The sequence below is a fragment of the Rattus norvegicus genome, chromosome 6 (genome assembly GCF_036323735.1).
Source record: "Rattus norvegicus strain BN/NHsdMcwi chromosome 6, GRCr8, whole genome shotgun sequence".
NCBI classification, from domain to species: Eukaryota; Metazoa; Chordata; class Mammalia; order Rodentia; family Muridae; genus Rattus; species Rattus norvegicus.
In genome coordinates, this window is record NC_086024.1 from 144256292 (window position 1) to 144269398 (window position 13107).

Consider the following 13107-nt stretch of genomic DNA (forward strand, 5'->3'; position numbering starts at 1 on the left):
AGCAAACACTTTTTCCACAGTGGCTGAGGTACCAATATCCCTGGGAAAAGGTTGGTTTCCTGATGAGTGAAAGCTGAAAACATGGAGAGAAACAAGTAGGGGTTGGTGCCAGGCACAGGCTTTTCTTTAAGTAGACTGGTGTCAGGATGGAGCCATGAGACGGGTAAGTCCCTGATCATAGGAAAAGAGGGTCATGGAGTGATGGAAGATTCCAGATCATAGGACAAGAAGGTCATGGAGTGATGGAAGATTCTAGATCAGAGGGCAAGAAGGTCATGGAGTGATGGAAGATTCTAGATCAGAGGGCAAGAAGGTCATGGAGTGATGGAAGATTCTAGATCAGAGGGCAAGAAGGTCATGGAGTGATGGAAGATTCTAGATCAGAGGGCAAGAAGGTCATGGAGTGATGGAAGATTCTAGATCAGAGGGCAAGAAGGTCATGGAGTGATGGAAGATTCTAGATCAGAGGGCAAGAAGGTCATGGAGTGTTGGAAGATTCTAGATCAGAGGGCAAGAAGGTCATGGAGTGATGGAAGATTCTAGATCAGAGGGCAAGAAGGTCATGGAGTGATGGAAGATTCTAGATCAGAGGGCAAGAAGGTCATGGAGTGATGGAAGATTCTAGATCAGAGGGCAAGAAGGTCATGGAGTGATGGAAGATTCTAGATCAGAGGGCAAGAAGGTCATGGAGTGATGGAAGATTCTAGATCAGAGGGCAAGAAGGTCATGGAGTGATGGAAGATTCTAGATCAGAGGGCAAGAAGATCATGGAGTGATGGAAGATTCTAGATCAGAGGGCAAGAAGGTCATGGAGTGATGGAAGATTCTAGATCAGAGGGCAAGAAGGTCATGGAGTGTTGGAAGATTCTAGATCAGAGGGCAAGAAGGTCATGGAGTGATGGAAGATTCTAGGTCAGAGGGCAAGAAGGTCATGGAGTGATGGAAGATTCTAGATCAGAGGGCAAGAAGGTTATGGAGTGATGGAAGATTCTAGATCAGAGGGCAAGAAGGTCATGGAGTGATGGAAGATTCTAGATCATAGGGCAAGAAGGTCATGGAATAATAGAAGGTTCCTGACCCCATAGGTCATGGGAAAACAATGGCAGGACTCAGAACTCAGGAAATAAAGGTCCAAGATCATAGGATAAGAGGGTCATAGGAGGTGATTACAAGTTATAGGATCATAGGACAGTGTTCTACTTAGGGTCACTTTTGCTGTGATGAAATACCATGACCAAAGCAACTTGGGATGGAAAATGTTTATTTCAGCTTACACTTCCAAATAATAGCCCATCTTCTAGGGAAGTTAGGCCAGGAACTTAAACAGAGCAGGAAACTGGAGGCAAAAGCAGATGCAGAAGTCATGGAGGAGGATGCTTACATGGCTTGCCCCACATGGCTTGCTCAGCCTGCTCTCTTATAGAACCCAGGTCTTCTACCAGACCAAGGATGGCACCACCAAGAATGGGCTGGATCCTCCCCTATCAATCACTAACCAAGAAAATGTTTTACAGCTTCCTCTTATGGAGGTGTTTCCTCAACTGAGACTTCCTCCTCTCATGACTCTACCTTTTGTCAATTTGATGTAAAATTAGCCAGAACAGACAGTAAAGGGTTGGGTGGACAGGAGGTGATGAGGCGATGGCAGGTCCCAGTCAGTCTGGAGAAGGCAGAGCTGGTTTTTGAGATGGGCCTCCATCTCTGGATGGACTTGTCACAGCAGAAGCACAGAAATGGATCACAGGGCAGACAGTAGGAGCTGCAGTCTGGTGGGATGTACATCGAGAAGCCAGCAAAGGGGAGGTTGATCCACAAACCAAGGCTAGCCCACACTTGACGATTTTAAAAATGGATTATACTTTACAAAAACTACCATCGACACACCACCTGCACTCTAATGTCTGAAATGTTAACTACCTGCAGTCGCTTGTGGTCCGAGAACATTATATAGAAAATTCAGTCACTGCTAACTTCTAAATGCACGTGCTTTAGAATATTATGATGGTGTCTCCAGTCTTCCTACTCCCTCCCTGAGAAACGGTGCTCTTGTCTAGGATATGCCCTTCCGACATGCTGCCCACTTGCTAGCTGTTTTCTTAATATCAAGTCAACTGCCAAGGTACCATGGTGCTGTATTCAAGTAAGCATTATTCCATTTAGCAACAGCCCCCAACCCAAGTGTGGTGCTGTCAACCTGAGTATGCAAAAGGAAGCTCCCACGTGTGACCTGTAAGTGAAAAAGGAAATTTCTCAAAGAGTAAATCAACCATTAGGGTTACTAAGATCTGAGTTGTTACTAAGTTGCCGCTGTTACTAAGATCTGAGTTGTTGTTACTAAGTTTCCTCTGTTAAACGCTTGCTGAGCTTAACTTACAATACCAGTTTATCATATGATTATTATAAAGAGTAGCATATTATACAGACAGCCCTAAAAGACTCAGACACCCACTGGGGTGCTGGAAAGTGTCCCCCGATCCCAGGTAAACACACTGATTTGTGAAAAAGGAAGTAGAAAGTGGGTGTCCATAAGGAGGCCTTGACCTCTAGGACCTCTTGTCCTCCTAGGACAACGTCAGGAGTGGGTCCTGGGACCAGACAGATGCTAAGGAGATTGGGGGAATCCCTAATCATTTTAACTTTTCTAGGATATGCCATGTTTAAGAGCAAACATGGTTTGGGTATCTTTTCATTTTAAACAGAATTCTATAATGTTGTGAATGTTCAAAGCCTAAATGACAGCAGCCAGCACTGAAGATAACCAAAACAAAGAGCAACCACAAAAGTGACCAAACACAAAACCTCGGCCCTCCCAGGTGCTGGGAAGAACAGAATTCAGTTAGTATCTGTGTTTCCTTTCATCCTATTTTAATGACCTATTCATTTCTTTTTGTGTTATTCATGTAACCAAAGGTACAATTAAAAAAATAAAACACCGTTGTGATTAGGAGGGTGATTCTGTGGGTAAGTCTCTTGTCACACGAGCATGGTGACCGGAGTTTGAATCCTGCAGCCTCATCAAAGCTAGTCATGGTGGCATGTGCCACAGACAGGAGGATGCCTGGACTCACTGGCCAGTCAGTATAGCTGAGTCAGCGAGCTCCAGATTCAATGAGGCAAGGCTAAAACAATAGGGTGCACCGTGGTTAAGAAAGACTCTGGACACACACCTCTAAGCCTCCAACCCCATCTACACTCACATGTGAACCATGTACATACACCAAACCCAAAGAGTGTCTCACCGCCCTGTCCTCACACCTGCACTTACAGGACAGCCCAGGACACCAACTACACAGCTCCACAGGGAAAAGTGGTCTCAATAAATAAATAAATAAATAAATAAATAAATAAATAAATAAATAAATAAATAAATAAATAAAAGTTGTTTAAATGGCCATTGTAAAACCCTCACAGCTGAATGCCCACTACAGAATAAGTATCAATCCAGTTAAATTGCAGGTTCATTGGCCTGGCAACCAGACACTGCCTTGTCTAAGGGCACTGGCCAATCCTCCTGGCTCTCGCTGCTCCTCCTGTGGGGGCAGGCTATAAGACAGAACAATTTTCAGTTTTATCTTCATTGATTAAAATGTGTTATTTCCCTATGAAGGCTAAGCCTCCCCACAAACTTGTATCACAAACCACAAAAGAGGAAGAAAGATTCTATCTTAATGGCTGCAACCAAATGATGGACAGAAAACAACTTAGGAAGAGTTCCTTTTGGCTAGTGGTGTGAGGAAGTATTCTCTCAGGGAAGGAGAGGAACAGTAGCTGGGGCGAGGGGAGCATGGGCTGCTTGCTCATGTCTCAGAGGACCAGAATCTCAGGGTGAGTTTCTCTCTCTCGCAGACACACCCAGCGGTAGACCTCATAGGTGACTCTGCATCCAGCCCAGGTAAAGCATCACAGAGCCTGGCATGTGCCTGGGAGTGTGACTTTCACTTCATTAGTAGGAGAACACTGCTCAAATAGAGACACACAAGACCCGACACCACCGGGTGAGCAGCACGCGCCTAGAGAGTGAAGAACTCACCTCAGATTTATTATAAATGAGCTCATCAGTAAATGACTTAATTCTCGGGAGGAAAATGACGGTATCAAGATCTACTGCTTCCGGCTGTCCCTCCACCCAAGCTGATGCCCAGAGCTCAGGCTGCACTGCTCAAATAAACTTGCTGTGACTACATGGTGAGGCTGACTGTGCGGTTTAAAGAGCCGCTGAGGTTAACTTGAAGAAGACTCGCAGGGTACCTGGGTCCAGGGTGATCTGGCTAGGGCCTGTCCCAAGATGCATTGTCTTGCCATAAAAAGAGCCTCTGCTCATAATGGGTTTCCTGAAAGAGGGTTTTCTAAAGGAAAGCTGGGGCCAGGTTCTCTGCCCAGAACCATCAGTTCCTTCTGCTGACATCAAGGAGGCAATGTCTGACTCTGAGTCTGTACACCTAAGCAGGCTACTGCTCAGTCCCTACAGCAGGACTGGACTCAGTGACCCTGCCAGATTTCCCCAAAACAGTAGTGTTACACCATGCTAAGATGTCATCCTCTCTTAAAGAATTGGTGCAAAGGGCCATGAAGATGACTTAGCAGGCCAGGGATCTTGCCTTGCAAGCCAGATGACCTGAGTTCAATTCCCAGAACTTACAGAGGAAGGAGAGGACTCCCAAAGGTCATCCCCTGACCCCCACATATACACTGCGGAATACTCACACACACCGTATGCATAATAAATAATATATAATAGAAGAAAGTTTTTTTGTTTAAATTTAGAGAATACTTTATTAGTTTTTGTAATCAAACCCACGTAGATAAGACCTTACATATTTAATACAGTGTGTTACCCCTGTACAAATGGAAAAAACTTAAGTTCAACATTTCTAGACCAATATGGCTGTTAATTTCTGTACAGTGCCAACTCAACACAGTAAACGGGGATACTTTTTTCCAAAGTTGACAGCACAGCTAAAGTTTCAAAAAATTCAAATTATATATCTGTATATATATATATTTATATTTATATAAAAAGACCAATAATAGCAGTGTGTTATGCATCAACAGCAGCAACAGCTTTTCCAGGTTCTGCAGTCATCTGAACAAAACTGTAGAGACATTCAGCACACTCCATTAAAAAAAAAAAAAAAGTAAAAAAACAAAACCCGAGAAAACAGCACAGTTGTGTTACTCTTGTGGTACCTGGCACCATTTTTTTTAAATTAGCTTCTCAATCATCATCTGGAAAGAAAACATTCTGAGCAACATCATTAAAAACAGCTCTGATAAAGCACGGTCACTACTACGTGTCATAAAGCAGGTACAAGCTATTTTACATCCACAGAGGTATGATACAGTACTGTCCTACATCTATAATACTAGAGGATACAATTTAAAAGGCATTATTTGAGACTTGATTCTACTTTTCCAGCAGAGGGCCCAAAGGATGGTGTGACACAGCTTTGTAAAGAAACATACTCTAGACAGGATTTCCTTTCACTAGTGGCACAGTTCTAAGGATTCATTCTCTCCATGAATGTCAGCTAAAACCGTTATTAAAAAAATGAAATATCCAGGGGTTGGGGATTTAGCTCAGTGGTAGAGCGCTTGCCTAGGAAGCGCAAGGCCCTCGGTTCGGTCCCCAGCTCCGAAAAAAAAGAACCAAAAAAAAAAAAATGAAATATCCCTAGAACAAAACCGTATAACCACCGGATTCACATGAAGATGACCTAGTGGAGACAAGCTGGACCTCACCTTACCAACAAGCTATCAAATCTGTTATGTTTAAACAGTGAGACCTCCAAGGAAGGAGATGCCAAGTAGTGCTTCAAAGCTTCGGACCACAATCAAACACAGCATCCTTTTCAACAGAAGCAGAAGCTCATCTGAATATGCTCAAGGATGCTGACATCAACATTTAATCATCTCCTCACTCATCCAGGAAGAAGGGGAGATCAGTTACTACTGTACTTTATTGTGTTCAACCAAATCACCATGTTACAAAAATAGCAAGCTGCCATAATAAAAAATAAGGCTCCTCTATCCAGCACCAGATAGTATCATTTTACTTTCAAGCCTAGAAATTGCACACTTGTATATAAACCAACCGAAGATGAGGATTGAGAGTTCATCTTGGTGGATTTTTCCTTTGATGAATATGAAGTGTCCTTCCTTATCTTTTTTGATGACTTTTAATTGAAAATTGATTTTATTTGATATTAGAATGGCTACTCCAGCTTGCTTCTTCTGACCATTTGCTTGGAAAGTTGTTTTCCAGCCTTTCACTCTGAGGTAGTGTCTGTCTTTGTCTCTGAGGTGTGTTTCCTGTAGGCAGCAGAATGCAGGGTCCTCATTGCGTATCCAGTTTGTTAATCTATGTCTTTTTATTGGGGAGTTGAGGCCATTGATGTTGAGAGATATTAAGGAATAGTGATTATTGCTTCCTGTTATATTCATATTTGGATATGAGGTTATGTTTGTGTGCTTTTCTTCTCTTTGTTTTGTTGCCAAGATGATTAGTTTCTTGCTTCTTCTAGGGTATAGCTTGCCTCCTTATGTTGGGCTTTACCCTTTATTATCCTTTGTAGTGCTGGATTTGTAGAAAGATATTGTGTAAATTTGGTTTTGTCATGGAATATCTTGGTTTCTCCATCTATGTTAATTGAGAGTTTTGCAGGATACAGTAACCTGGGCTGGCATTTGTGTTCTCTTAGGGTCTGTATGACATCTGTCCAGGATCTTCTGGCCTTCATAGTTTCTGGCAAAAAGTCTGGTGTGATTCTGATAGGTCTGCCTTTATATGTTACTTGACCTTTTTTCCTTACTGCTTTTAATATTCTTTCTTTATTTTGTGCGTTTGGTGTTTTGACAATTATGTGACGGGAGGTGTTTCTTTTCTGGTCCAATCTATTTGGAGTTCTGTAGGCTTCTTGTATGCCTATGGATATCTCTTTTTTTTAGGTTAGGGAAGTTTTCTTCTATGATTTTGTTGAAGATATTTACTGGTCCTTTGAGCTGGGAGTCTTCACTCTCTTCTATACCTATTATCCTTAGGTTTGATCTTCTCATTGAGTCCTGGATTTCCTATATGTTTTGGACCAGTAGCTTTTTCTGCTTTACATTATCTTTGACAGTTGAGTCAATGATTTCTATGGAATCTTCTGCTCCCGAGATTCTCTCTTCCATCTCTTGAATTCTGTTGGTGAAGCTTGTATCTACAGCTCCTTGTCTTTTCTTTTGATTTTCTATGTCCAGGGTTGTTTCCATGTGTTCTTTCTTGATTGCTTCTATTTCCATTTTTAATTCCTTCAACTGTTTGATTGTGTTTTCCTGGAATTCTTTCAGGGATTTTTGCGATTCCTCTCTGTAGGCTTCTACTTGTTCTCTAAGGGAGTTCTTTATGTCTTTCTTGAAGTCCTCCAGCATCATGATCAAATATGATTTTGAAACTAGGTCTTGCTTTTCTGGTGTGTTTGGATATTCCGTGTTTGCTTTGGTGGGAGAATTGGGCTCCGATGATGCCATGTAGTCTTGGTTTCTGTTGCTTGGGTTCCTGTGCTTGCCTCTCGCCATCAGATTATCTCTAGTGTTACTTTGTTCTGCTATTTCTGACTGTGGCTAGACTGTCCTATAACCTGTGTGTCAGGAGTGCTGTAGACCTGTTTTCCTGTTTTCTTTCAGCCAGTTATGGGGACAGAGTGTTCTGCTTTCGGGCGTGTAGTTTTTCCTCTCTACAGGTAGAGGAAAGTTTTAATTGTGTGCAAAATTCACCCCAGTGACTATGTCTATTCATCCTGTGCATTTATTTGTACATCTGTATACATTTGTGTGTGTGTGTGTGTGTGTGTATGTATGTATGAATGTATGGGTATTCGTGCATGTATTCTACATGTGGTACACATACATGTGTGTACTTGTGAGTGTGGATACCGGAGGTCGATGTTGGCTCTCTCACTGAATCTGGAACTTGCCAATTTTTCTAGACTAAGTCCCCAGGATCTGCCTGACTCCACAGTTTAGGATTAAAGGTTCACACTGCCATGCCCCATTTATGTGGATGTTGGGATCAAACTCAGGCCTTTTATTCTTCCAGGCCACATATTTAACAACTGAGCCATTTCCCCAGACACAGTCATCTTCAAGGGAGGTAGTTGTCGTTCTCTACATCAGTTCTGAGCTGATTCTCTAGATCCTAATTCTGCGGCCCTTTAATGTAGGTCCTCATGCTGTGGTGACTCCCAATCATAAAATTATTTCCTTGCTACGTCACATAATTTTGTTCTGGTTATGAATTATAATGTAAATATCTGATAGGTGATTCCCAAAGGGGTTGTGACCCGCAGATTGAGAACCACTGCTCTAGAGGGAGCCTTTCCATTTTGTCCAGTTTCACATCTCTCTATCTCATGGCTTCTGACTCCATGCTGGAAGGACCTGAGGGCCAGGATTGTATAGAGGAAGTAGACAGATTAATAGTCTGTTGAAACGGAAGGTGCAGCCAGTTGCCACGGGGGCCTTCTAAGCAAGCTGCCTCCATACCCTACCACCACCAGGCCCTGCACCTCACAAGTCTGCCCAGAGGATCTCCAAGACCCTTAACAGTTTCTTTTTGGTGCTCACTGGCTTCCAGGGCATGTGGCCACAGTGAGGTGTCACAGCAGGGCACAGCTAACCTCTAGGGGGACACTGGTATGCTTTTGTCAAAGCTTCAGGGAACAGTTGAGTCAGCTTTCTTCCATCCCGAGTAACCAGGAACAGAAGTTCCTGCCTCTGCCTTCTACCTACCTGTTACTCAGAGTGAGTGTTAGGGGGTGAAATTGACTGAAAGGACTGCCCTGGCTCTTTCAACACTGCAGACACACTTGAAAACCTATGTCTGTACATGGTATATAGCAGATCAAAACACCATAAATAGGGCTGGAGACACAGCTCAGTGGTAGAGCACTTACCTGGTGAGAAAGGGGAAGGAAAGCTGAGCTGTAGTGGGCAACACTCTGGACCACTACGTCCTGCAGAAATCCCACAAGTTATCTGGGTTTGGTTCTCCAAGCATCCTTTCTTGGAAGTCTCCCACTTCCTGAGTGAGTGAGTTGGGAAGCTGTGCAAGCCACACCGTGTCTTCAATGTCAGGAAATGTCCAGTGGCCTGTATGTCCCCAGTCACCAGTATTAATGTATGCTCACTGGCAAGTACTGGGAAAACTAACCCCCTGGGTCTCACTCTACTTCCTCTGATTTTTGTTTGGTTAGTGCTGCACACGGTCAGACTTCAGCACAGATCCTAGTAGCTATGGGTATCAAGGGTTAAGCAAAGTTCCAACTCTAAGAAAAAAAGTAACTTCTATATAGAGCCCCATGGGAAAGAGAGGCAGAGGCAGGCCCACAGCTATGGGTCTGAGTTCTCTGGTTCTATCTAGACTGATCCATGAGGAGACACTGCCTCTAAGATGGCTGTCTGGCAACCATGTTTCCACATGTCTGCCACATGTGCTAACCGTGTGTGTGTGTGTGTGTGTGTGTGTGTGTGTGTGTGTGTGTGTGTAATGCATTGGTAGCACCATTTGAGAATACCATAGCTCCTCATTAAATAGGAATCTGTGTGCAGTGAGTGACTCCACCACTATCTTTCTCTCCCTGAGCCCCTTGGAAAGTGGAGAGCTCTGACTACTCAATGCAGGGCCTGGTGAAGGCTATGGTTCTGGTTCAGCCTCTACCCAGAGGCTATCCAGCAGGACCCTGGATAGATACGAAGGGGCTTGCCATATAACCCGTCAGTTGCAGAGATGTGTCCCCCGGGCTTCATGGTAGCTGTTTGCCACTGTTTTCCCCTGTAACGTCATTTGATTTGTCTCTTTCCATCTCGAGGAGTGCTGTTCTTGGAGAGGCTTTCAGGCACATGCACCCCTAACTTCCCCTGCGCACAAGCTTCCCACGGTTCCATGTGGGTGTCCCCCTAATCCCGCTCCTCTCTGCACCAGCTCTCCCTGCTCCTCAACACAGCCACTATACTGACCCGGCCCCCGGGCCCTAGGTCTGTTCCTTCCCATCCCGGGTATATGTGATACCCCTATAGAAGACCCCATACTCCAGTTGGACATATTTCCTTGGCCCGCTTTGCCTGTCAGGGAGCTAGCTACCTGTCTTCTCTAGAAGATCACGCTTGGTCAAGTGCACTCCACATACTCCACAATTCCTGGCTCAGTGCTGAAGTTCAGTCCCCATGGCGAAACCACACACATCTTGAGCCAAAAAAACAGACTCTGGGATAATTGACCTAATCCGTGCTTCCCGGACCCGGCCTGGGACAGCCCTAGATCCCACGCCTCTGACTCTGTGTGTCCCTTTCAGGCCTACATGGAAGACCACTTGAAGAACAAGAACCGGCTGGAGAAGGAGTGGGAGGCACTGTGCGCCTATCAAGCAGAGCCCGACAGCTCACTGGTGGCCCAGAGAGAGGAGAATGCACCCAAGAACCGTTCCCTGGCTGTGCTGACCTGTATGTACCCAGCCTGGGTGACCTGACAGGGGGAGAGGGGATGGGGACACCCAGCTGTGATTTACTCTGCCCACCATCACAGTCTGCAGAGCTCCAAGGTCTACTCTACCTCTGTGTGCAAGCCTAAGCCCCCAGACTTGTTTCCCTTTACAGATGCCCCCTCCACAAAAGCCAGTCTCCCTCTTTGGATTAGTAGATCCCAAAGAAGGCCTGTTGGGGGCCCAGGGACCCTTTGGGAGCCATCCCTGTGACTGTTATGCTCTAGTGTAGGGAACCTATGGGATCCTATGGTCTGAGAACATATGGGGCTGGGGCATGGGCATGGTCATTAACATAGAGTTACATATCCCAGCTCAGCTTTCACAGTGAAACTGTGTTACTGGTACAATATTACCACAAACACGGATGGCTTCACTCCACCTGGGTATCACTGTTGTCCCGAAACCACTCCAATAGAGAATGACTTAGTATAGTATAATATATACTAGGTGGGCATGCAAAACACAGAACCCCTGGTGTAGGGACCGGGTGAGTACATCTTTATAGTATCTGCCTCTCTTCCACATCACTGGCCATGGGTATCCACATGACCTAGGGAAAGTTTGGACTTCGACTTATATATGAGCCCACCCAAGAAAGACCTCGGTGGTCAAAATCTTCTCATATAAATAGGCACTCGATAAACATTAGTCTGTTCAGAGATGGCAGATACATGGGAATAACTCAACTACTCTCCTACCACAGGACAGGAGGTAGTTGTTCATATTTCAGAAATAATGAAATGATTTCTGCTATCCCCTGTTCTGAGAGCCTAACGAAGCCATGCTGGTCTTGGGTTAGCCTAAAGAGAGGGCACAGAATGAAGATCTATGCTGAGATGGCAGAAAGCACCTTGTCATTGAACCCCCACCCCGGGACTTTGCAGCCCGCAGGCTGGAACATCTAAAGACTCTCATCCAAATAGCAGAATGTTATAGCATCCCCTCCAGTCAGGCCCCCTTGGCTTCTCCTTAAATAAATGCAGGAGTTCTGAAGCTATGTGCTAAAGTCATGCAGAGCAGCAAGCCTTTAGAATCCAGGTTACCCACCTACATGTCAACATTTTCCATAGAGAGGCTGGTTTTCTGCCCTCTGCTTCCAGGGGTGTCCAAACATATCCCCCCTTAGACAGCTATGATTAGAAACTTGTAGCTTACAGGTTTTATATTTAGAAAAAAAGCAAAACAAACCCCATCCCACTACAGCCAGGCTGTGTTAAAGATGTCTGAGTACCAAGTCATTATCCCCAAGGTGGAGTTGGGATGGATAGGGTAAGTGGGGACCAGGGGACAAGGTGAGAGGGAAATGGGATAAAGGCATCTGACTGTGCTTAAATTTGAAATCCATACCTCAGAACAAGCCCTCACCTAAGAGTCTGGCATGGGTAAGCAGTTGGCACCACTATGGTAGCGAAGGGGAGAACCAGGGCCCTTGGGCCTCTGTGACAAGCTGATGCTCATCCCTGTCTGTCCACATTAGAGTAAGGCAGAGAGAAAAATGCTTTCATGCCAGGAACATGATTGGTACCAACTCCTGGTGCCAACCAATAAGACTCTGCCACCCAGCCCTCAGCTACCACATGTGTGAAAAGCATGAGTTTCCAGGAGGCCAGTGTTACTAGGGGACTCAGTTTCCCCAGCTACAGGAACCCCAACCTCAAGCATTAGAGACAAACCTTTTTCACTCTCCAGGCTCTCAGGACCTTCTTCTGGTTTCTACTCTTCCCTCCTGAGCAGTGCCCTCTAGCTGTGGCTTGCTGACCTCTGTCCCAGACTCTGGGGAACCCCTTCTTCTATCCTGCTTTGCTGTCTCTCTAGAGGAATTGGCCTTGCCACAGAGTCATAGGATGCTGAAGAGGGTTTTTTCCATCTTGCTCTGTTTATAAGAGTGCATGCTGATAGCCAACCACAGGAGTGAGAGTAGCAAGATAAGGATCCAGTTCCCCTGCCCTCTGTACTTCCTGTTGGGGTGTCCTTTGGAGGGCAGGCAAAAAAACAGAACTGTCTTTCACTCTAGATGCGTTACTTTGTCTCCTTTCTCTGACGGTCTCTGTTCCCCTTCATCTCCTACTTTCATCCGGGCCTTCAGGCCCCCAACCTCCAGATGGCCCCTGCTCCAGCCCTGTAGACCACAGTCTTGCCTGTGGTTCTTCCTAGAAGCCCCCTACACTTGCCACGTGTCCCCATGATTTTGCAAGCTTGTCTCACTCCTCTGCCCTTGAAGAGCCTTGTACACCCCTTCTACCCACTGCCTCTTGGCTGGTGTGGATCTGTCAAGACCCTGCCGAGGCAGTCCAGCACTGGGCCAGTGAGGTGGCAAGGGGTGTAAGAGAATCACAAGGAGGAAATCCAGGGACAGGATCCACACAGTCCAGACTCTCCAGTGCCAACCGATTCTCAAAGAAGCCGCAGCCCACACTCTCTAGGCACCAGGCCAGTGTGTGACTATATCTAGTTGAGTTCTCTTGGAACTTTAAAGAATCCATAGGCAGCTTTGTGCATAGTTACAAAGAATTATGCAATACTTTGTTGGTGATTTTTAAATCACCAGCAGGAATATAACTCTGCTTTGGCATGCTATTATAAATAA

At 45.2% G+C, this 13107-nt stretch overlaps 1 protein-coding gene across 4 annotated transcripts in view; it reads left to right on the top strand.

The window, feature by feature from the left end:
• Ptprn2 (protein tyrosine phosphatase, receptor type N2) overlaps window positions 1-13107 on the top strand; it is a 752006-nt gene that overhangs the window by 673724 nt on the left and 65175 nt on the right. For all 4 annotated transcript variants that reach the window (NM_031600.2, XM_039111861.2, XM_039111863.2 and 1 more), the window contains one exon: window positions 10332-10479. In NM_031600.2, the coding sequence (NP_113788.1) occupies window positions 10332-10479 (148 nt within the window). The remainder of the gene's footprint in view (window positions 1-10331; window positions 10480-13107) is intronic.